This window comes from Sardina pilchardus, chromosome 13 (assembly GCF_963854185.1).
Source record: "Sardina pilchardus chromosome 13, fSarPil1.1, whole genome shotgun sequence".
Taxonomy (NCBI): domain Eukaryota; kingdom Metazoa; phylum Chordata; class Actinopteri; order Clupeiformes; family Clupeidae; genus Sardina; species Sardina pilchardus.
In genome coordinates, this window is record NC_085006.1 from 10632134 (window position 1) to 10657633 (window position 25500).

General features: G+C 44.8%; 1 protein-coding gene across 1 annotated transcript; it reads right to left on the reverse strand.

The window, feature by feature from the left end:
* Positions 1–217: 217 nt before the first annotated feature.
* LOC134099495 (proprotein convertase subtilisin/kexin type 7-like) lies at positions 218–25309 on the reverse strand. Its single transcript, XM_062552383.1, has 16 exons — positions 25188–25309; positions 21115–21611; positions 19834–19968; positions 18182–18347; positions 17823–17913; positions 17478–17532; positions 14631–14769; positions 14015–14115; positions 9269–9436; positions 8927–9034; positions 8573–8675; positions 4415–4571; positions 2570–2664; positions 2230–2332; positions 1982–2099; positions 218–1501 (listed from the first exon to the last, which is right to left on the reverse strand). The coding sequence occupies exons 2-16, from the start codon at positions 21559–21561 to the stop codon at positions 1232–1234; spliced, it is 2256 nt and encodes a 751-aa protein (XP_062408367.1). The 5' UTR covers positions 21562–21611; positions 25188–25309; the 3' UTR covers positions 218–1231.
* Positions 25310–25500: the final 191 nt, after the last annotated feature.

Genomic DNA, 25500 nt, shown 5'->3' on the forward strand with positions numbered 1-25500 from the left:
ACGAGGGTATGGTACAACCAGGCTAGGTATACCCTAACAGCAATTTGAAATGCTTGGACTTGTTTTTGCAACTAGTGATACAACCAAAGGCGGATGACATCATATCAAATCAACACCAGAGACAAATCTGTAGTCTCGTAACTTTCTCTAGACGTTACCTCAGGAACCCAAATAGAAAGAGATCCACCACAATGTGTAACAGAGACAATACAACATATTCTACAGCCAAATCATCTTTATTGAGATCGATCAGACCAGCTGCGTTCAACTCAGTCTTTGGGTCATCGCTCCAAGTCCAAGTTAACCTCAGTGAAAATCAGTTTAATAGAAATCTTGAGAAAAAGTCCAATATAGCTGCACAGCCGACACACCTTCTGGATAGTGTGCATTAGTGTGGGTATATTTTGTTCATTATAACACAATACTTTCTAAACCCCTGAACATCAGCACTGATTGATGTTGCAAAAAGTAGATAATTTAATAAAAATATAGCACTCTGTAAGACACAATCTTGATTTTTTACAGTTCAGCCCACACCCACCCACATAAACACATGCACGCACACACAAAACATTCCCCTTCGCCCCTCCACCCCAACATACATACTCTCACACACTCACTCACTCACACCCATTCTCAATCACTCCCACATGACTTGTGTGTGTATATATGCAGCATTTAAAAGCAACCATAGTGCACTTTAGCGGTTGGTCAAGGCAGGGAGCGAGTCCTCTTTTGAGTCCGATGGCGAACCTGGATCTCGGCCAACCTTTAAGGTCAGTCAGCACAATCCCTTTGGAGATTCAGAATTAGTCTAGTACCATCGTTGAGGACCCTGGAGGAGGGCATCTAGAAACGCCAGACAATGAAATGTCTGACGCCATTTCCAGCAACCCTGCTCATGGGATGTCACTGGGTATCGATTGATATCCCCCAGTTCATCAGTACCTTCTACCCCCTCCCCCCTTCAAAACAACAAAAAAAGACCCAACAATGTTGGGGCCATACGCCCAAAATCCACAAACTCCACCCAACATTTTTTTTTGTTTCCAGCACAGAGCAGCTTGAGTGTGAGCTCCCCTCAGTCGATGTGGCAGAGAGACCAACTGCACACACCACACTGGGGGGGAGCAGTCTGTAGGCTGCTGGGTGACGATTATGGGCAGGGTGGGGGAGGGGGGGCTTGGGTCGGTTGTACGTGACCGCAACAGGAAGTACCCTGGGCCGAGTCTTAGTTCGAGTCTGTGGACCCCTTGCCCGAGTCCGAGTACGCCGTCACGTCACCGGCTATCACGGGCACCTTGGCGTCCGTGTTGACCACGCGCTGCAGCTCCAGCCCCAGCAGCTCAGGGCCCTCCTCCAGACGCACGGCCTGGAAGCCGCTTGGCGGGCGGCTCCGCCGACCCCTCCACAGCTCCCGCAGGTCCAGGTGGGCCAGGGCCACCTCCATCGTGTAGTAGAGTGACCAGAAGAGCGCGAAGCAGCCCAGCAGCAGCAGAGACTGCAAGTCCACCCAGACAGACACAGTCAGACAAAGAGAGAGAGAGAGAGTTCGGCACAAATTAGACACAACATTTACTCGGAACGCGAGATGCCAAAACTGAGAAGCACAACACTGCAGCAGCTGGTATCTGGCATTGAGGAATGATCTGACAAGAACTGTCTGGCAAGAGCAGAAAATCTCTTGTTGATAACATTACTAACAGCCATCATTAACACTGAAGAATGTTCAGCCAACAAAAGATCTTTTGGTGATAATGTCCTATTGTTAGCGTTTAGCTAGGATATGCATTATGACCATCATCTTCAAAAGTCATTTAGCCTTGCCTGGGGCCAGATAACTGATGTATTAAAAGAAACTATGCAGGATTGGTGATTTCATCATTTAATCATATGTAACAGTATGAAACAAATTGATTAACAGAAAAATGTTGCATAGTGTACCTTTAATCAACAAAACGGCAAAGTGTGGGAGCATTACCTTAAGGCTGTTGGAGGTCAGAGGGTTCACCTTCTCAGGGGCGATGTCCAGGCCAGGTGGACAGGGCATGGAGAAGTTGCTGTCCAGGAACTGTCCACTCATGGCCTCCTCCACAAGGCTGTCCACCAACAAACAAACAAACAAACAAACAAATAAGCAACAAGGCCACGTGATCTGTGAAGCACGTATTCTCGTTTTATGGAAGACGCGGTCGAACCACACGGACTCCGAGCACGCGGCCACCTCACCTCTGCCTCTGCTTCACCTCCTCGTCGGACATGGAGGAGCCGTAGAGCGTGAGCTTCCAGTGGTTCAGCGTGCCCAGCGGGTCCAGCGGCTTGCTCTGCTCTCCTGGGGGTCCAGACCAATCAAAACATTACACAGCCATCCAAGTCTGGGATTCACTGGGATCAGTTTGCAGGCTTTACTACTGAGCCCCGTGCATAGCTATGCGCATGAGAGTCCTTGATAGGGAGAGCACGGCATCAATCACGGATGAAACGACAACAGTTTTACTCAGAAAGCCCAGATGAGGCTGGTTAATGGTGCGGTGTTGTGTGATGGTGCGTGTTGAGAGAGTGGACGTACTGTGGTCGGTGATGAGCACGGTGTACTGGCCCTCGGCTTTCTCCCCCCAGCAGCGCACCGTGGAGAAGGTCCAGTCCGTGTAGCCAGAGGCATCGCTGTGGGTGTGAAAGACACAAAGTGCTTCAGGATTGTATTTGACTCAGGATCCCTCTCTCCTGGCTACAGCAGTTGGACACTCTGCCTGCGGTCTTCATCTCAAATGTTTGCACAAACAGCTTTAATGCTCAAATGCTTGTAAACACATTTAATCTTCCAAAAATGTAAACAAACAAAACCATAATCTTTATTCAGTACATCCATAATTCGGATTTGATTTCATTTGACATAATCCCAGATTTTCTTGTTCTTTCAAGCTGCTACTACTGTTGCAAGGTGGCTGTGAGCTCAATCCTTCTCAGTACCTGCCTTGTTTAATATAAACAGGATTACATCATAGCTTTTGTAAGCATAGTCTAGTACTTTGTGTAGGGAGTCTGTTCCAGTAATCACTACATTTTTTTCCTCCAAGAGCAGACAGCTTTAAGATGGATGGCAGCAAAAAGCAAGGCATTCTCAATATACACCATATGGACAAAAGTGTTGGGACACCTGCCATTACACCGACAGGAACTTCAACGACATCCCGTTCTAAGTCCATAGATTTATAAACATTCCAAATCCATAGGTTTATAGCTTTTATATCTGCTTCCACTCATCTGGAGATTTTGTATGGTCTGTGGGAATTTTCTGTCCATTCATCCAGAAAAGTATTTGTGAGGCCAGGCTCTGATGTTGGATGCGGAGGCCAAGCTTGCAATGTCTGTTTTAGTTCATCGTTGTGATTAATGGTGTTCTCTGCGGGCAAGTCAAGTTCTTCCATACCAAAATCACTTAAACATGTCTTTATGGACCTCCCTTTGTGCACTGTCTTTGCTCATGCTGGTAGAGGATAATGGTATAATGGTTGCTTTTCATGGGCTAATGCTGCAATATACCAAGACAATTTGGGCAATTACATGCTTTGAGGGAAGCCTTTTTCGGGGATGCCTTTTTGGGTTTCAGCATGACTGTACTGTACCCCAGTGCGCAAGGCAATGTCCGTAAAGACATTGTTGGTTTAATGTGGAAGAGGTTGATTGGCAAGTGAGCTTCTCTACCCCATCAAATGCTTCTGGGATCATCTAGTAGAGTGACTGTGAGCCAGTCCCAAATGGCTGTGTTTGACCAACACAGTTTACATTTACACGTACAGATTTTCATAATCTACAGTAATTTCCTGCATAAAAAGCCGCATTGTGTATAAGCCGCAGGACAGTGTTTTATGCAAGTTAGAATAAACAAAACCATATTAACAACATATTAACTGTCCCCCTGTATTAACCTCATAGCTGAAGAAATTTTGCAAAATCAATGTATAAGCCGCGGCTAATAGTCGGGAAATTACGGTATTATTTAGTTGAGGTGAAGATAATAACCTGTGTAACTCAATTGAATGTTTTACTCACACTGTACAGGTGGTCTATCGGTGGGCAAAACAAAAAGTCTATATGTATATATTTGATATTGACTTTTTTTTTAGTAGATTTTTTTGGGCTTTTTTGCCTTTATGTGTATAGGACAGTGAAGGGTGAGACAGGAAGTAAGTGGGAGAGAGAGATGGGACTGAGAAATGACCGCAGGCCAGACTCGAACCTGGGTCCCCATGGGCACTCGGACCCGTATGTGGCATCCCCTAGAGTTTTTAAGAATTGATCTCACAGTCTTGTCTCCTTTGGAAGCAATAGCGGTTAAACCCCCATAGGCTCATAGCTGTAACACACATGTGAAGGGACAGACATGACATGAGTATGTGAGGGCAGTACTCACGAGTCCAGGGCCCGGCGGGCCCCGATGAGAGAGGTCATCTGACTCGGGCAGAGCAGCGTAATCTCGACGTTACCACGGTGGGCGTGTGCCATCGTCACGGTGACCGACACATGCTCCAAGGTCTTCATGCCTGATTGCTTCAGATCTGCTGCAGTTACTGAGGTGAAGACATGACAGGCAATTATTTAGCACAGTATTCATCACCTCAGACACAACATACACATGTCAATGTCAAATATTTGCCTGAGAACTTTTTTTTTTAATCATTATTATCATTATCATCAAACTAACACTTTTATTAGCTTTGGCTTGATGGACTTTATATTTAGTTAGTTCACTTGATGTGCTCTGATGTGCTCTGACAGACAACCGGTCTCAGCAGGCCAGCTTTTCAGTGCTGGGTTTTAATTCACTGAGCTCCACTGGCTACCCATTGCCACCCGCATCAAATTTAAGTCACTAATGCTTGTTTACAAAGTGTTGTGATGGCTGGGTCTGTTCCATCTACTTAAATGCTCTACAAAGAACGTCATCTGGCACTACCAGCCCTACAAACACATCAACCCTGATTGACCTACAAGAGCAGGGGTGTCCCCTCTCTATCCTCAAGAAGCTCTTGAAGTCCCAATTTTTACAAGAGTATACTGTAGCTCCTCTCCCAAATCGTATAAAACGTCTCAGGTGCATTCCCCATACACTTCCCTCTCTTCCCTCCTCTCCCTCCCTCTTCCTCTACCACTTCTATCTACTGCACTTGACCTGTCGACTACGTCAAAGCCTACTCCTCTCTAATCATCTGATAGCAGTGTATAGAATACATTAAATCCAGATATATGAACGTATACCGTAAATGTCATTCAAAAGGGTCATGTATATTTACTATACTGCTTTAGGTAACTAATGTATTTTATTTACATTCAAAGCATAGAGGAAAGACTCCACATCCCCTTTTCTTGGGGCAAAGAAAAACTCTCTAAACGACCGACACAATAATCAACAGTGTGCTGATGTGTGTAGGGCGTTTACAAACAGCCAAACATGCAGGCAGGCCCAAACATACACATGATCGGAGAGGTAAACTAGGTACTAGGATGCGAGTAAGTGCGTGTTCTGCTCAGACCTGAGCCCCACCTCCCCTCTCCTCCCCTCCTCTGAATTCCTCCAGCGGTGTACAGTAATTCGCTGGCATTTCCTCGCCCACTGTTTACTAATGCTCCCCACACACTCTGTAGCCATGTAGGGAAGAACTCTCCCTGAGGTGAGGGGTGGGGGAAGAGAGAGAGAGAGAGAGAGAGAAAGAGAGGGGGATGGAGAGAGGGGGATGGATAGAAAGTAAAGGTAAGCCCGAGAGAGAAAGAGAGAAAGAGAGAAAGAAAGAAAGAAAGAAAGAGGGAGAAAGAGAGACAACAGGTAAGATAGAGAGGAGGAAAATGGGTAAAGACTGAAGGAGAGAGAGAATGTGGGTGGACGCTGCATGCCTATAGCTGAAGCAATATGTTGAACTTGTGTTGCTAATGGAAAAGGAAAAGATTCCTACCAACTGCTCACCCACACCAACCAATAACAGATTATCACATAAGTGAAACAAGACCTGAATGGGTCAAGACCATCCAGTCCATTTTTTTTTTTTACTGTGGAATATACCTAATTCTGGATTTAATCAGTGTATCCTGTGCTCAATCTAACCATCCATCACACACACACACACAGCACATGCGCACACACACAGACACAGACACAGACACAGACACAGACACAGACACAGACACAGACACACAGACACACACACACACACACACACACAGACACAGACACACAGGCACAGAGACACACAGACACACAGACACACAGACACACAGACACACACACACTTTTGAGTAATGGCAAGCCTGGCTGGATTGTGTACACTCATCTCTTCCTTGACATGCCATGAAGTCACAGAAGTCCTGAACATGGAGCACAGTTCAACGTTAACGACTGTTTTTCTTTCAAATACCATCTCTGCTTATCTCGAGGACTCTCAGTGCTTCTGCATGTTGATCGAGAGGAACGTGCCTCCTCAACAGTTTTTCACATGGGACACAACGTGTTCTGCGGACTAACAACTGTACAAGGAAAGTTCTGTCGAGCATAGCACGTCAATGTGAAATAACCAGCAATTAATATAATTGTATACCATTCTATGAGTCTGGCTTAAATGCACTGGGCAACTTAGTATTTGTGGGCCAGAGAAAGCCTAGTTATGTTAAAAAGCCATGTTGAGTGGATGTATGGAGCAAGAGTATTCATTTATTATTTTCACAAGGGTTCACTGGGAAGACGGGCATGTTGGATGTCCTCAGGAAACCTTGTGCCTCACAACATACACAGACAGACAGACACACACACACATGCACACTCTCTTTCTCCCTCTCTCTCTCTGTCTGTTACACACACACACACACACGGCACTAGTTGATATCTGAACCTCACACAGGGCAGAGGGGGGAAACTTGTGGTGAGCCCTGGAATCGCTCACGAATAATGGAACACGAGCTTGGAACGCGAGAGGCCTTAACGAAGGGGGCCCGAGAAAAAGAGAGAGAGAGAGAGAGAAAGAAAGAAAGAGAGAGAGAGAGGTAGAGAGAGAGGTGGGGGAGGGAGAGAAGAACAGAATGAAACAGAAGAAGGAAAAAAAGGGAGGGAAAGGAGGAGTGGAGGAGTTGGATGGAGCCGTCTGAGAGAGCGTGCTGCCCTGCAGAGCAGAATGGTATGCTACTCTGGTCTGGAGCGCTGGCTGACCTTTTCCACAGCACAGAACAGACGAGGGAGGGAGGGAGGGATGGATGGAGGAGAGAAAAGGAGAAAGAAAAAAGGACCCCGAGAGAGAAAAGGGCCCAGAGAGAAACCATTGAAAGTATATCTCTGTGGAGCTGGACAGACAGTGAGAATGAGAATGAGAACGTGTGAGAGAAGAGAAAGGAGTGATGGAAGAGAGAGAGAGAGAGAGAGAGAGAGAGAGAGAGAGAGAGAGAGAGAGAGAGAGGGGGGGGGGGAGAGAGAGAGAGGGGGGAGAGAGGGAGAGAGAGAGAGAGAAAAAAAAGCTTATCGTTCTGCCGAAGGGAGATGGATGACGAGCCGGCAACAGGCGCACGAGAATGGGGCAGCTCAAGGAAAACAAAGTGCACGTCCGAGACAAGAAAAGAGCCAAAAACACAAAAGCGGCGGAGAAGGATGTCTTCACTTTGGCGTGCTCGCGGCGACACAGATGCGGGAAAACATTGCCTAATAAGGGCAGACCCCCGATTGTCTTCAGGGAAGCTCCCTCATTGAGTCTTTCTCGCTTTGCCTGCTATACCAATGTCCTGAGTGCCAACGATAAACACACACACAACACAAACAATCTTTAAAGTAGCCTTCTGCTATACATTGACGTCACCCTCCCAGGTCTCAAGTGCTCTTTACTTGGGCACTCTGCAGCTTAACGACCCTTGTCTTGTTTACATCCAGAGAGACCCATCCCCCTGTGAGTCAGTCCCACACACACACACACACACACACACACACACACACACACACACACACACACAGGAGACGAGTCAGAGGAGCAGACGCCTCCTGGCCCCAGTGACTGGTCCTCGGGACTCCTCCCAGAGGGTCCCCTTGCTCTTTTCCAGAACATTCTCTCCAAGGTAAACAAGGCCGCCGTGTTTTGCTAGGCCTTTAAATGCCAGCATATCTGTATGTGACTGTCAGCGGGCCAGGCCCCATATACTGAAAGCTACGCATGCCTTTATATCAACACAGGGCTATTTACCGGACATTATAGCGGCTAACGACTGTTGCTTTTACTTAAATCAAATGCAGTAAACACTGTTCAGATGCCTATGCCGATGCATGCCTTACTCAAAGTTTTGCTCAAAGTACTCAGCTATCGCATATAATCATAAACCATACACTGACATCCACAGACTAATAATCAATCATACATACTGTTGGTGTGCTTGACTATGTAAAGGAACTTTAAATATCCATTAAGCACTTTACTGCAATCTACTGTGTAACTTCTGGAATATAACAAATGACAATGTTTACATAACTATGACTATACCTTGTATCACATTTACCAAATGTAGCATATTGTGTTGATCTTACAGGCATTCCATACGTGACGCTTACCATTCCAGCTGAGCACCAGGCGGTCGGGGTAGGCCAGGATCTTCCGGTCCTCTTTCAGCACAGGGCTTTGGTAGGATACCAGAAAAGGAACAGACACCCACACCTGCGATCACACACACACACACACACACACACACACACACACACACACACACACACACACACAGAGTTCAGAATCCAAATAAAGTCACGGAGCAAACTACTCATGCATAGAAAGCTAGATCTAGGTCAGATGAAAGAGGTCATGAAGAACATTTAGAAGCAAAACTCAGAACTCTGACTCGAACTAAAGCTAAACAATGGTGAAGTTAGAGCACAGGCAGTTCTAAAGTGTGCGTGTTCTGTCTGGGATACCTTGGCAGCGTTGACGAGCCTCCAGGCATTGAGGAGGCCAAAGCCGTGCTGATGGCTGTGGTGGAACCCAGCACCGTTAGTCTCCCATTCAGCCTTCGCATCAGTGTACTACACACACACACACACACACACACACACACACACACACACACACACACACACACAATTCCTAGGCATTAAGATCAGATCCTGAAATGCTTTTTCTGTTAACCTTCTTCTTAGTTAGCTATTTCTTAATTAGCGTCTGAGATGGAGAGTTCATGATGGAATAATGATCATGAGGTTGTATGTGCTGGTGTGCACAGCTGTTCCTGATGTGTCCTGCTGGTGGCGCTGCTGTACCTGGGTGGCCGTGTAGGCGATGATGTGCTGCACGTCCCTCCAGGTGAGACAGGCACGCACCTGCAGCATCAGCGCGATCATGCCCGCCGCCAGGGGAGCTGCGGCCGAGGTGCCCGTGTGGGCATCAGTGCAGCCCGTGCCCTCCTGCAGAGACCAGTCCGACGTCACCTAGACAACATGACAGAGAAAGCGCTGAATTAAATTTCAATAACCATAAACAACAACAACCACCATTTTAATAGCACTTTATCAAGGCACCTTAAGCACTAGCTCACAACAGCTTGTCTAATCAAGCATTATTAATCTTATATTAAGATAAAAAAACTCTGGTTGGTATTGTTTTTAGTATAACGAGACTTCAAGACAAATCATTTCACTTAACTGCAAATTTGGCTGACGGTTTGTTAAGCTAATTGGTCTTGATAAGACATCTTAAAATAAAGTCAAACTGATCTGATGAGAGAGCGCTGCGCTAGGTATGTCTCTTTGTGCTAAAAACAATACCAACAAGATTTTCTTTTATCTTAATAGAAGATGAATCACACTTGGCTAGATAAGGAGTTTTTGGAAGTGCTTTACAGTGAAGGGGGAACCTGCACTAACCACGGCAGCAGTTGTGTGCCAGAACGCTCACCACACACACCAGCTTGAGGTGAGAGAGTGAGAGGATGAATGAATGAGCCAATTAAAAACAGTCAGCTCTCGTGTCACCTCCGTCAACATGAACACTAACAGACATTCATCTCGATATACAACCAAGTAGATCGGTGCGTGAGCATGGTATACTGCAGACACAGCCAGCTGCACAAACACAAAGTAATGTATAGTGCCTAGCAGGAGCCTTGAACAGCATCCAGACCTGTATCCCAAATTGCACATCCAGACACCAGCCTCTAGGCGCCAATGTCACGATACTCGGCAGTGAATTTATTTCCAGTGTTTTCACTCTTCCAGAGAACAACTGTGAGGAACTGGAAGAGAGGGTGACTGTGTTCAGAGTGTGAGGGGGGGGGGGGACAAAAAAAAGCAGGACATGAAAGGAAAGAAATTAAACAAAAGAAAACAGAAGAGACCAAGAAAGATGGACAGACAGCAGACACACAGAAACACAAAACAATGATAAAGATAAGATGTCCACTCTGTCTTCAGATAAAAGGGTGTAAGAGGTATACTGTGGTCACAGAGGGATGGAGAGAGAGAGAGAGAGAGAGAGAGAGAGAGAGAGAGAGAGAGAGAGAGAGAGACACTGATGAAGAGGGAGCATGGAGAACAGCCACTGATAAACTGCCAAATAAACATGAACTGTGTGGGAGAGGGGAGACCTAAAACAAGGCCACCATTCTTCCCTCCCGCTCCATTTTTAACCTTCTTTTCATTTCTTCTCATTCTGCAGTCATTTCATTTCCAGACGCGGCTCCTCTTCTTGACGGATCACTACGCAACTGCCTGCGCCGCCGTGGCGGAGATATGCTCCCTCAGGTGGGGGTTCACCTGAGCGTCGCAGGGGCCACGCACAGGGCACCAGGAAGAAGGATGGCTTTCATTTCTGCGCTCGTAGAAACTCCAGTCTCAATAGAAACTTCATTCTTAAAACGCCACAGCATGTTGCTCTATGACAAAAGGAATGCTCCCTACGGAGTTCAAGATGCTGGACCCTGAACCGTTGGCTTCGAGCCACTCTCGTTTGAGAGCAGTAATGTGGTACTGATATGCCAATAAAATAGCAACCTGAGGCTGGACATTCTTTCACTCCAACCAACCAGACAGACAGACCGCCGGCCATAACGCTCTCATTCACTTCCATTCATCTCCTTCCTGTAATGTGTGAGTTCTCACACACTTGGAAATAAGTGCTGCGTAGCATTAAGCGGGCCGGTATTTGTTTATTACCGTGCAACTTCATAAACCCGACTGGAAGGAAAACAGAGGGTGATGTTTCACCGTGTGGGGGATGTCTGAGGGGAAAGTCATATGAGAACCATTTTTTACACTGATTTGTTGCTACTTTTCTTTAATTGTTAACGAGACTCGAGGCTTTTCAACTCGGCTATCTATAACCCCAGAATTAGTCTGGTATGTGCGTATACCGTCTAAAAATGGAAAAGAGAAAACACCTTGGAGGGAGAAATGGATCCATACTTAGAAAGGCATGCAGCTGAGGAGGCCGCTCTCAATAGCATGTGCGCGAGGAGAGTTGAGGGAAAGTTGCTTTTGGCTGCCGTGTGCCCGACAGTCACACACGCTGCAGGCAGAGATGGAGTGTGTGTATGTATAGTATGGGTCAGATCCGGAGGCTATTTGATTGGACGTCTGTTCCAACAGACACAACCAGCAAGGGCCGTTGTTTAGTCTGCATAGCCCAGTCTTGATTTACCATGCTGAGGCCGAACTTTTTTTTATGGTCTTGATCAAATCGCATTTTCGCTTTTGGCCTTTATGCTCTGGCCAATCACCAGTCCATATTCTCGGTGATGGGAAACAGACCCAATGGCCCAGATTCCTGTGAACCTGAACAGGTCACTCCAGCCAATGGATGATTGATGGCTGTGCTGGAGGTAACAGGTCATCATTTGGTACACAAATCTATATGGATAAAGATGTGCATCGTCTGCTGTATTCTTAAAACATGTCACAACATCCCCGACAGTTTAAGGTCAAGGTGATCTATTATATAGACTGTATATTAGACTTCACTTCACGTGGATATATTAGACCTTGATTACTGTACACATGGACAGCTGCAGAGACACCAAGTCCACACGGTCGGACCAAATGAGATGGTACGTGTGCACTGTGCTTAGAGCTGCGTGTACCTGGCCTAGGGAACCCAGAAGAACCTCTAATTGAAGCTGATTTCCAAATCGCCCAAAACCCAGGAACCAATCACAAACACTTATCCGGCATGGGGCAGGCTTTTCATGACGATAGACAGAGGAGCATAGTTAGCAGCGCTTGTTAACACAACCCATGGCTGTGCTGATGGCATCAGTGTCATATGATATAGATGAGTCTTTTCTTTGGAATTGAGTAAACAAACGCATTTAAAACCTTTGTTTACAAGGAATATGTGTTTTCTATACTTCTGGAAAGACTGGAGAAGAGTTTAATGTAGCAGAGTAGAGTTAGTAGAGTTTAAATTTCACTGCGGAGTAGGCTACACCCCTACCCCAGAAGTGAATGATTTCATTTCACCAAATGATTTCATTTCACCACTGGTGTCAAGCTAATGAGTGCCCCCTCCTGATGACTCTTGATATACATGCACGTGCACAAGTAAGGAGAGCATAAAGACAGACTAATGTCAGAAATTAATTTACTACTGCAGTCCCGCCTCTATGGTATGGTATGAACAATGGCAAAGTGGAGCCATCCATGGAAATCTTAATGAGATATTTAAGCACTATGCAGATAGCTTTGTGCTGGCAAACAGGTGTTATGCAGCAAGCTGACCACTGAGGTCTGAGGGTGAACGGCCAAGTCCGCAACGGCATCACGCTTCCTTGAGAACAGAATGGTCTGAGCAGCTCCGTCTTTTCCGCAAGGTACCTCCGAACCTTCATGACGGTGCATAAGTGGCAGTTCTAAAATGCACAAACAACCCTTTATAGCACAACTCCTCTCCGCACCTGATTGAAGATTACAGCTCTTGTGCTTTGGTCAGCGCAACCCAGCGTCCATCCATGCATGTGGTCTCCTTCCACAGGCTCTCGCTCTTAATGGCTGCTAAGACGCATAAGCACTCAAGGAAGGATCACACACACAAATGTAGATGTGCAGAGATGGTTAAACTTCATTGCACGATCCTCTATCATGGTCGCCTATAAATTACAGGGCTCGGCTATAGCGAGGGCCTCGAAAAAATCCACAGCGTTTTCACAAGCTGGTGACGACGAGCGCCAGCCTCCGCTCGGCCAGGACACCGCGGAGAGCTCATCGGTCAGTCGGCAGCACATATGGCTTTTTCAGAAGCTCAGAAGCACCATCTGTGCTTTTCTGCCTGTGGACCTACACGGATCCTACACACATTTTTCAATATAATCCGCAAGCTTCATCCAGCCAGCTGTAGAAGGCATGCAGGCATGCAAACACACACACACACACACACACACACACACACAGGGCAAAAGAACATGTGGTGAGGACTCTCTGCTCAGCATCAAGCCGGTGGCAGGCGCGGTCGTGCCAGGAGAGAGAGTGAGCGAGAGAGAGCGAGAGAGTGAGAGAGGCTGGGTCAGCTCTGCTAATGGAGAGGGGAGAGAGAGAGAGGGGAGAGCTGAAAAGCCCAAATACCCATTCTGCTCGAGAGGCCAGCTGAGGTTTTTTGGTGAGCTGTGGCGGCTAAGAAACCACAGTGGCTGACATCACTCTGCAAAACCAAGTCACCAAGGAGATGGCAGCAAACAGGGGCAAACAAAGCCTGCTGAGCGCTGCAGCGTTCGCATGTTCCCCACAATGTCCCCTACCACTGGCCACTGGATACGGCCCGTTTGATGAATACATTTGAAGGAGAGCGTGTGTGTGTGTGTGTGTGTGTGCGCGTGCGCGTGTGTGTGTGTGTGTGTGTGTGCGTGTTTCTAGTTCAGGCAGGTCATAGTGATATACAGATGCTAAAATATTCAGAACTTGCAAAAGGTGTGTTGCTCATCGTTGACTATGAGTGTGAGTATTATGTTACTAAGTGTGTGTGTGTGGGTGTGTGTGTGTGTGTGTGTGTGTGCATGTATGTGTTTGCTTCTGCAGACTCACAATGCTGCGCAGTGATCTGCCTCCGCTGCTGAAGGTGACTGCCAGCATGGACGCGCACTCCTCTGCATAGAAGGGCATACGCCCATTCTCATCCACCGCTCCTGGAACACACACACACAACACACACACACACACACACACACACACACACACACACAACACACACAACACACACAACACACACACAACACACACACACACACACACACACACACACACACACACACACACACACACACACACACACACACACACACACACACACACACACACACACACACACACACACACACACACACACACACACACACACACAAATTACAACACTCTCCCAAGAATACATCATACACAGACATAAAAGAGAGGGTGTACTCTGGATGAATTAACATGACTAAATCCTTCTCTCTGAAACCCAGATGGACCGACTCAAACAGTAATCCTAAGAGACGCACTATACCCAAAAATACACATTTTCTGTTTATATACTTATCAGTAGCTATACTTAGGGTGCACAGGCAGAAACACAGTGGCGTTGGTGACGTTGATCTATGGTAAAACACACAGGATGTCTGAGGAGATTAGCTAGTGGCCGTGCGGGGCTTGATGTGGTTCTCACCAATGGTGACAGTGTAGATGGAATTAGCGTAGCCATCATAGTTGCAGTTGTCGTTGTACTGGCCCCCGTTGCCACTGGCAACAACAAAAATGCTGCCAAAGCCTCTCCTGCCAGCGATCACGCCATGTTGCAGCGCCGCCTAGAGGGTCACAGAGGTAGAGCAGAGAGATAGAGAGATAGTTACTTTATTAATCCTGAAAGAACGTTTTGGCATCCAGTAGCTTACACATTATGTGACATGCAAAGCAACAAAACAGACCTTCACATAAAAACAGTAACTATGAAATCACAGCTGTGGAAAGTCTATTCACCAGAAATCTACAAGGAACTAACACTATAACCTGAAGGACTTACATGCCAGAGGAGGCAATGAAATGAAAGGCTATGGTATCAGTGCATGTTCATGGAGGTAGTGCAAATGTTGTGCAGTGCAACGTGATTCACAGAGCAAAAGGAATAATTACTCGTAATAATTAGAAATTGAGGCTTAAATCACGCAAAGACCAAAACAGATTGTGTGTAGATTAGAAGCTAGGCCTTGTGAGAGGTGTGACTCAATGTGGTTTGGCAAGGTAGGGATAGAGAGACAGTGTCCAGCCCAATAGTCAATGTCACCCCACCACTTCTGTGTTGAGTTAAAGAGCTGAATAGCCCGTGGAACTAAAGACGGGAGTCTTTGAACATGATTTCCTGCCTGATGAACACAAAATGCAGAACGCAATAGGTGGTGACCATCACTGTCCATGATGGACAGCAGCTTGTTGAGGGTGCTTTTCCCTGCCACTGATGTTATGGACTTCAGCTCATTGCCACCAACAGAGGCAGCTTTCCTCATCAGCTTGTTCAGCACAAGTTTTGACAACACAGTCAGGAATGTCTTTCACTTCAGTGGAGGTCTCACACTTACTTCAACACCAATAAAATCTGGAGCACAATGACTTAAACCAGGAGGATATTCAAAGCAGACTCATAGACTTCTGAGACAAACAGGGAAATCAGGGAAGACAGAATGTTGGTGATGTCAATGCTGAATAAATGAGAATTACCAACCAATAATTTTCTCAGCCTCAAATGCACTATTGTTTTTAAAAAAGCACAACACGGAATTGGCAGGGTCTCCTAAGGACAATATTAACTACTCCACAGAGAACGAACGAAAACGGTCGTACGACAAAACGATCCCAGCAAAACACTAAAACCGCTCGGGATTCTTTCTGACCGTTTCAGCTCACGTCCCCCCCCGTCCACCGACATCCCTGTGTGGCGCGCTGCTCTCCGCTGCTCTAACATGGGCCTCCGTTTATGGGGCCGCAGAGACGCGCAGCTATAATGGCTATTTCGCTTTTTACTGAAGTTTCCACCGACTGTGCCAAGGCAGAGAGAGAGAGAGAGAGAGAGAGAGAGAGAGAGAGAGAGAGAGAGAGAGAGAGAGAGAGAGAGAGAGAGGAGAGAGCGGAACAAGGGAACTATGGGAGGAGGAGAAGAGAGCTGCCTCCATGGACTAAGAGCCTTCAGAGGCCGACGCTTTCCTCTCTCTCTCTCCCACTTCTCCACTGAATGATTTGAAAAAAAGCCTCGACTATGGCCTCGAATCTTCTTATTCACTTTCTGAGAGCCTGGATGACAAACCCTGACCATGGCCTTCGGCAGTGTTCTCAGAAAAGGAGTGTCTGGGCGTTGGACATCTTCAGATCACGAACGAGGAAGGGAAAGAAAGCAGAACTGAGCAGTTCAACTGTGGTCAAATAGGGCTGTTTAGAGCCTGTTTAGTGACCACATGTGCATAATTGTACCTCCGTCTTATCTGAGTAATCTTGTACAAGACTGTTTTAGCTCAAAAGCAGAGTAGAAAATGTAGATGGCTACAAGACAGGGCTGCTAAGAATTCAAGCAAATGGTTTCAACAGATTTTACTGGCCAGAAAATACCAGTCAAGCACTGGGAGGCACACATTCTTCTAAACTGAATATCCAGCCAAAAGGATTGTCTGCACCTATATGGGAATTCTGCAGATCCATAATCAAGGCCATGCTCTCAAATCCCTCTGGGTCTGTGAGACACTGCTCTCTGCTGGATGGAGAAGGAGGTGCAGATTTGCCCGGGGCAATTTTGAATAGGCATGACTCAAGTTTAACAACATTTCTGTGGGCAGGGCCTTATGGAAAAACTTACAACAACATAATATCAACAAGGTCTATCATAATAGACACCATTTTCATGAAATAGACAATAAAATAAAGGCTATTTTAATAATTTTTCATTCATTTTTCATTCATTTATCTGAATTTCCGGTCCCAAAGAGCACCTTCCCACATCTGACTGAACATCCTGATTCCTGAGCACCCTGAACTTTTTTCCTTTTTGTCTCTCTACGAAACAAACAAACATGTTTGGGAGTCACACCTCACACCTAGCAGTGATGAGCAGGGAAGGTCACTTGCTTTCAGTGTCGCTCATGCGTCACACCCTCCCTCTCAGCTGCTTTCATACTGTCAGCAGCCTCTTTTAAAGACTCATCACGAGCTGACAGGGATCAGGGCAACACAAAAGCCTGCAGAAGAATGCAGGGCCATTCGGTCTTTAAGAATGCTGTGGCTATTGTCTCTACTTTCTTTCACCGCACCGAGTTCTGGCATGATTTTTAGTGCAAAACGTGAATTGCACTCCTTCATAAAGCATGTGTGTGTGTATATATGTGTGAATGTATATGTGTGTGTGTGTGTGTGTGAGTGTGTGAGTATGTGTGTGTGTGTGTGTGTGTGTGTGTGTGTGCGCATGTGTGTACGTATGAGTGCATGTGCGTGTGCATATGTGCATGTGCGTGTGTGTGTGTGTGTGTGTACCAACCTTGCCCAAAGGATGTGGTCCATCAACAGTTCTCCCGTCATCATCAGGCCCCCAGCTGAGGAAGGAAAAGCACATGACTCACACCTTCACAGGAAACTTAAGGCCACCGCAAGCCCCACACCACGAGCAAGGGAAATTCCTCTTCAAAATCACTACATGCAATCATCTATTTTCAAATCTTCTACAACCCAGCCAACCCAGCCCACCCAGCCTGGATCCAGACAAAACGAGACCCTGCTTTGTGTCTAGTCTGGGTCTACTGATAATATAACACAAGACATTTGAAACGTCTATTTATCATGACTCTGTACTGCCAATGAAGTGTTTTGAACTCGCTTTGGTTACCTGCAGCTGTAGACATCGTTGACCTGATAGTGTTTGTTAAACGCTACAGCCTCCATACTATCAGTTAGTGGGCCATCCAACACCCGGATTCCTAAAACAAAGAAGGTACAATCATTTATTTACATCATATGACCTCAAACTCATGGAAATCTCTGGCAATGCTTGCTTATGTCAAATACAGAAGGACAATTATGGACTACTTTTACAGTACCGTTTTACACATTAAACCTTACTGATCAAATTCTTTCAAATCAAATATGGGCTCAAATCTTTGTGCTGATCTGAAATCCTTTCAGTGAAAAACTTAGTGGGTGGTACAATAGTGGTATTCACACATTAACACACACGCTCACACACACCTGCAACTTTGCTGCCGTAAGCAACACCCACAGCACAGAAACTATTGTTGGACACGGCTGCAATTTCCCCAGCGCAGCGAGTGCCGTGGTGGTTGTCGCTCCGCACATCAGGATGGGGCATAGGATCAGGGTCATTGGAGTTCAAGTCATAGCTGCCTTCAGGGCTCTTTAAAAAAGAGAGAAAAACATCATGTTTCCATGTCAAAATGTTTTATAATGCCGTTACAAAACATGATATTTCCAAACATGATATTTCTTGGGACAAGACTAAGCGAATATCGTCTCAGTAACATCTTCAGTAGTGCAAATTTAAAACCTTTTCAACACCCCTAAAGGTAAAAATGAATACCAGTTGCAGAAATTGTCATTGTTGTGGGATAGACAGGTATGAAATAACAAACCTGCCAAACCTGAAGATGTGTTGAAAATGTTTTGAATAACTTTAGAGAAACTGACATAACACATTATATTTTTGAATACTTGACTTAGTAATGTCAGAACCCTTAAGTCAAATTGAGAGTGGACCTGAAAAACAAAAACAGTGGTGCATAACTACAACTCTCTACCTGGAAAATCTTGTTGATATTAAGGTCTGACATACTGTAGACCTGTCCCTCATAACATCAGATGAGCACTTCATGTTTCTTTTTTCCTCTGAATTTATAGCGAGCAGCTTTCTGCCATAATTTTGTAGCTTTTAATTCAGTTAACACCTACATATCAATACATACATTGCTCTGAAAATGCTAATTACATATGCAGACTGTACACAATGTATGGTGGCAAAGTCTTGTGGAGACAATTATGACTAATTATGATTAGGCCAACAGGTTTATCTCAAATAAATCTTTTTGGCGCCATTTGCTTGTTTGTATGTAACTTATATTGTATGTATGTAACAAAGGGCTATGGAAAAACGACTATGGTTATACAACTATGACGTATAGTTTCACTTTGAGTAGCATTGCAAGATATTGGCATTTGCAAAAGTCTGAGCTCTCCGAATAGGCTACCCTTTAGTTGATGCTATAAATAAACAGGCTAGTGATTCTACTATGAAAAGTTTCGGTAGCGCCTGCATGCATTATCCTACACGATCTAAGTAACTTCCTTTGTCAGCTTATGAACCAAACAAGCTTGCAAATGCATGCATAACAACAACTTAATTCTCAATATCAATCATTTTCCTCATCCTTCCCTGTCCGTTCACCTTTAAAAGAAGCTTGTGAACAGTCCTCACTCAAGAAATCAGACATACAAAATGAAGAAGGGGACAAAGAGGTCAACAGCGTTAGTATTAGGCTACACATTCCATCATGCCTGCTTGTGAATATTTTTTAGCTAATGGATCAAAGCAAGGGAAATTAATCCTGTGCTGTGATTGGTCGAAAACTTTTCAGCAGTCTCAAGGCTAATATGCAAAACGTCTGAATAAGCTAAGCAAAATCATTCTGCTCCAGATCATATCTAATGCCTGCTCCTCCTATAATTCCAGACATTTAAATACATTTGAAGGTCTTAAACATGAAAAATTAACCCATATAATAATGTACAATAACAATGAACGACACATATAATAATAATGCAAAAAACAACCTGATACAGAAGCCAGCTTGGTTTCCAGACCCACACTTAACAGCTGATGTACTTACGTAGTTAGGCTGAATATCTGCCAATGTGTGTTGGACGCCGTCGTCGACGACCACCACGGTGACCCCTGCCCCTGTGATGTTGCGCTCCCAGACTCCGGTCACGTTGATGTCCATGCCCGCGCGGAGCTCATTGTGCTGTGCAAAACAGAGCAGAGCTGAGCAAGATGGATGATTTTGAAAAACATGACACAGCTGGTCAGAAAACAACATTGTCATTTTAGCAAGATGTTTGACTAATGTTTTTGTGGTGAATGTCTACATAATGTTAGTGTAGTAGCTATGCCAACTATACCTTATACAGCAACAATTTAAGCTTTAAGCAATTTAAGTCTTGGGGGTTACTTATGCAGGGGAAATTCAAAATGCTTTGAATTTTGTTGTAGTGGTAGAAGTATTGGCAGAAATCATTTTATAATAAATAGTGATACACTTTGCACAAAAGGTATTTTACCTTTATCTTTCTTTATCTGGCTGCCGCTTTTATCCAAAGCAACTTACAATTAATTGCAAACTTCCTGGAGCATCCCACGGTTAAATGCCGTGCTTAAAGGCCCAACAGCGATAGCTGGGAATTCAACTTTTCAGGACTTTTCCACTGCATGCAACTTAGCCACTACACTACCACCACACCTTTTATCAACATACTTGAAATCAAAAAATATATAAATATATATATATAAAATACGAAATCTATTTTCTGGACACAAGTGTCTTTCAGTGTGACTTAATTGCAACTCATTTGGCACTCATTTCACTGCAAGCCTAGTTCAATCTCATATTTCTGACACTTGAAATCAAACAAAAAGTGTAAAGTATTGTAAATGTACTATCATATTGCATGGTTCTTTGTGATGATTATTACAGCAGTGTGTTAAATAGTACAGTTATGTTCCTCCTTTTCTCTGAAAATGTGCTCATACTCGCCATAAACACAAATCAGAAGTCAAGTGAAGTGAAGTGGGATGACCTTGTTCTCTCGCCAGTTGCCATGGTGACTCATAGTAGTATCAAAGCCCCATTGATGGCTTTGCATAGTCATCGAGCATGCACTTTACTTGAAGTGAACATACTCACAGACAAGAGACTATGTAATTTTAATGTAAATCAGTGATTATAGGTGAAATAGCAAATTGTGATGCTGTCCGAAACTTTTGTGGCAAAAAGCGACGGGTGAATGAGGCTTAAAAATGGGGCTGTTCACTAAAAGTTTGCTAACCCTCTGGAATATTCTGGAATTTTACTCCTCACTGCCACGAGTGCCCCCAGGTCACCTTTACTCACCAGATGCCACTGTTTGGGATACTTGGGATCGTTGAACGCCACGCTCCTCTTCGATCGGCTGAGGAGGAGCTCCTGAGAGTGCCAGGCCACGTACGGGTGGTCAGCCAGGGCCTGTCCTGCAGCGCTGGCCCCCCTGGTGTCCCTCTGGCCCTCGTCCTCGGTCCCCCGGCACAGCAGGTAGTGCCCCGCCAGCTGCCCGATCTGCCCGCGGTTCTCCAGGCCGGCGTCCTCCGCCACCAGGTGTGCCAGGTTGTCCATGTCGTGCCCTTCCTCGTTCAGGCGGGCGTGCAACCGCACCGCCCACGACTGTCCCGGGCCGCAGGAGGGGGGTGGAGCCGGGAGAGCGGAGGCGTCCGGCGACAGAGGAGGGGTGTGCAGAGGGTGAACAGTCAGGAGGATCAGGGGGGAGAGGAGGAGGAGGAGGGGGAACGATGGGGATGATGCCATGGCAATAAGCACGGGACTTCAACGCTGGCGCTCCACATCAGAACTGCAGCCTGGTAGACAGAGAGGACACCAATAGGAACGTCAGATTTAACAGAGTTTGCAAAATGGAGGTCCAAGACAAGAAAATGAGAAGTTGCAGACAATGAGGAACATATTCATGCTTGGGTGAATTGTTGCAGATGCAACCTGAACCTCAACTCCCACATGACTTTGTTAAGCGTACATTGTGAAAGAAACAAACTGTGAAAATGCTACGTGAGTCACTGGCCAACTTTCATCAACTGTGAACATTGGCACTTTCTCAAGGCAACATTACTTCCAAGCGGAAAAGTAGACTACTGCCACAAATGCAACAGGCATACAAGGAGGCAAGTGTCAGTACCAATATAATACCAATTACTAGCACTCTGGAGAGCACCCGATCGTGGAAGACACGCTGAGACCAAAGAGAGCTGCCGTTGACCACAAAGTTTAATTCACAAGTACCACAACAGGGACACAGCCCGACAAAGTCTAGCCAAGTGCCACTGAGCAGTAGAGTGAATCAATAACAGATAACCCATTCCCATGAGAAGGTGTGCACCAGCTGAAGCCCGAGCTGCGACGTTTCGTCTAGTATGCTAGAAACGGGGTTGGGGGATCTCCTATTTCCAATAACCTACGTAACAAATCTAAAAGGCCTTCTCCTGGAACTTTACCTCACAAGTCACAGAGAGAGGAGTGGGAGCTGATTGACAAATACCACTACCGCCCAGAGGTGGGCACAAATACATCAAAAACTATTTTGTTACAAAATACAAATACTGGCGTAGAAAATGTAACAAAATAAAATACAAAATACGGATGTGAAAAATGTATTTAATTAAAATACAAGTAATTAGTAATTAGAAAATACAAAAATACCCCCACAATAATCATGGTATACCAACTTTAAAGAGACCCTATGCAACTTTTTCATAGTCATAAAATCGCTCAGAAATCGTTGTTTTGCTTGACTGACCAGTTTTATCGAACACAGTAATATTTCCTCCCGCCCCCAGTGTTCCTATCCGCTATTGCAACCTTGCAGTTTCTGCAGGAGACGATCGTTCCTTGTTTACATCTGGAAGTCTGAGACGTGTAAGGGACAAGAAGAACCACGCTTGCAATTTATATATTTATATATAGCCTATATATGTATAAATATACACGCTAAAGCTGTCTGGGAAGCTCTGCAGAGAAATATGCAAGCATAAAACGAGCGAAAAAGAAAAACTAAACCGAAACTAGAGATGAAATCGCCAATCCTGCATAGTTCCTCTTTAAAAATAAATTACAAGAAATACTAGTTTTTTATTGGCGGACAGAGGCCTAAATTCTTTACTTTGGGCTGAAGTAGCCTGGTCCTACCATACTCTCGTACATTCATAATGTACAGAGAGTCTGGACACTTTCCATTGCCAAGCATGAATTTCCTTGAATGCGGATACTCTGCCCAGAGCCTCTCAGATCTGCCATAACCAATCGATAAACGTTTGATCGTGAGGTGACATGCTCAAACTAGCGACCTCAACGTCATCATTCTCAGCTACTCCCTCTGTTTGCTGATTGGACCTGCGCATTATTGTCTTGAGAAAACCTGTGAATATACCGCAGACCCAGACTACGTAGTGGAGTGAAATGAAAACTGAACAGAAGTACGTAGGAAGGCGGAGCCAGGCTACCCATAAAGTAGATCTAGTAAAAAAATGTAATCAGCATCCTACTGTATAATACACGATGATTGAACTGACAACAAGCAGGCTTTTCAACAGTGGAATCAACTCTGACGAAGCAAACTTCCCACCATCATTTTCCGTATTCAATGAAAGTAGTACGACAGAATGAACAGGTTAGCCTTTTTAAATTGAAATGCATTTCCCTTTTTGTGCTATAAATGCATGCCTTTTGCCTTCATACATGACTGGCAACACAGGGGACAAATAAAGTGACATCCTGTAAGGTGTCTCAATATACGGAATTAATTAACTGGGAGATGAAAACTCGAGACTGTTTCGCATTGGGGAGGTTTTTGCCTCAGTCTCCTCCATTATTTCTGCAGATCAGGACACCTTGGTTGATACCTTACATATGGGGTTCATGTCCCAAAGATTCTGACCTTTGGCTCCCAGACTATGATAAGCATAGCATATTGTCATGGTTATACTAGGTAAGAGGCTATATTTAACTGTGTGATGAATTTTTGGCTAATTTGAGGGGGGAAATTATGAGATTTTTGTTAAGTATTTAAGTATTTTAAATACTCTAAATACAACCCCTCAAAGTATTTTGTTACAAAGTACATTTGATTTTTTCCAATCCTGCAAAACACAAATTACAAAATACACTAAAGTAATTAAATACGTATTTAAAATACATATAATTGAAATACTGCCCATGTCTGCTACCGCCTACCGAGTCTAACCACGTCAAAGAAACAATTAATGCTGGAACAGTAGACCTAAAGTATTAGATAGATGGTCAGTTGTAAACTTAACTAAAATGATTAGGCCTTCACTACTAGCACCATATTGGTCCAATGAGATAAAAACAAACAGCAAGGTACAAGAGAGAATGAGGGGACACAGGTCAATTTCCAGTGAACAGGGAACAGCTTGTTAAACAAATAAGGAAAGACATGACCAGAATCCTACAATATTTTATAAATCATGTCATATTGCTGTGATCATGACAATGAATTGCTTTTCGAAATAATAATTTACGAAACATAATTAACCTATGTTTCATTTAAAAATGTATTATTACTAGGATTAGATTAAGAAACACACACACACACACACACACACACACACACACACACACACACACACACACACACACACACACACACACACACACACACTTCTGTCAAATAAACAGATGAGCCATCCTCAGTTTAACCTCTCAGAAGACATGCTTGCTGAATTAACACCAGTTAGCACAGTAGTTTCAAGTTTCTGCCCTGGCACTTTAGCCTGTTCGTTTGTGTCACGGTCATGAAATTTGAAGTGTGATATGTTAACTGTAACCCCACCTGCAGTGCAACCTTTCACGAATTTGTGTGAAAAATGTAGGGGCTAGCTAGAATGCATGTACTGGACGGCTTGTGGATTTTTTAGAGTTACAATGTAGGACAGCGTTATATACCGCTAGGAAACATTGTTACAATATATTTGAGCCTACTTTATGCTTTATAGCTAACATTTTGGTTCCCATTATTCAAACCTAAGGAACAGTTTACGTTAATGTTACTTACAGTGATCCTTGCAGAAGAGGCAAATGATTAAGTGTCAACATTAACATCAAGCCATGTGAGCTAACTTAGCTACCTGACGCTATCAGAGGTAACAGCGTGACACACATACAATTATCAAATACAAGAGGTTAAAGACAAGGTCGACTATGACTGATCTCTATTAGCCGAGTACATAGCCAAAGGGATGGCGTTATGTTTCTCCAGTTAACACTGTTGTCATGGTTCGCTAGACAGCTCGCTAGTTGATTACAGCGTTAGCTAATCTGACAGTCCCGTGGCCACAGAGCCAGGTAGGTATACTAAACAACATAGCTCATTAACACAACCGAGCAATATACTATAGCCTACATACCTGTATGTCAACATGCTCCTTCGAAGATTACAGAATTAAAACGAAAGCGTCTTGTACCGATATTCAACTTGTCATGTCAGCGACTAACAAACATACTTCCGCAACTGTGACTTGGATCGTCATTTCCGGTGTTATGTCGCAACATGTTTTCTCATCAATTTTGTGCATTATTGTGCCCCTCCCAAACAAAACAACTTCTTCAATTACAGAGAACTCCTTCTAGGCGCTGGTAACGGATAGTCACAGTCAGATACAATAATAAGGCAATAGGTTGTAGCATAGGGCCTGGTGTGAACGTGGCTGGTGTAGTCTA

Excerpts from the sequence above, each read along its gene's own strand:
- LOC134099495 (XM_062552383.1), bottom strand. The coding sequence starts at position 21,561 with ATGGCATCATCCCCATCGTTCCCCCTCCTCCTCCTCCTCTCCCCCCTG. Across the intron at positions 17,533-17,822 it reads AACGATGTCTACAGCTGCAG|CTGGGGGCCTGATGATGACG; the intron begins GTAACCAAAGCG and ends TTCCTTCCTCAG. Across the intron at positions 2,100-2,229 it reads GAGGTGAAGCAGAGGCAGAG|CCTTGTGGAGGAGGCCATGA; the intron begins GTGAGGTGGCCG and ends GTTGGTGGACAG.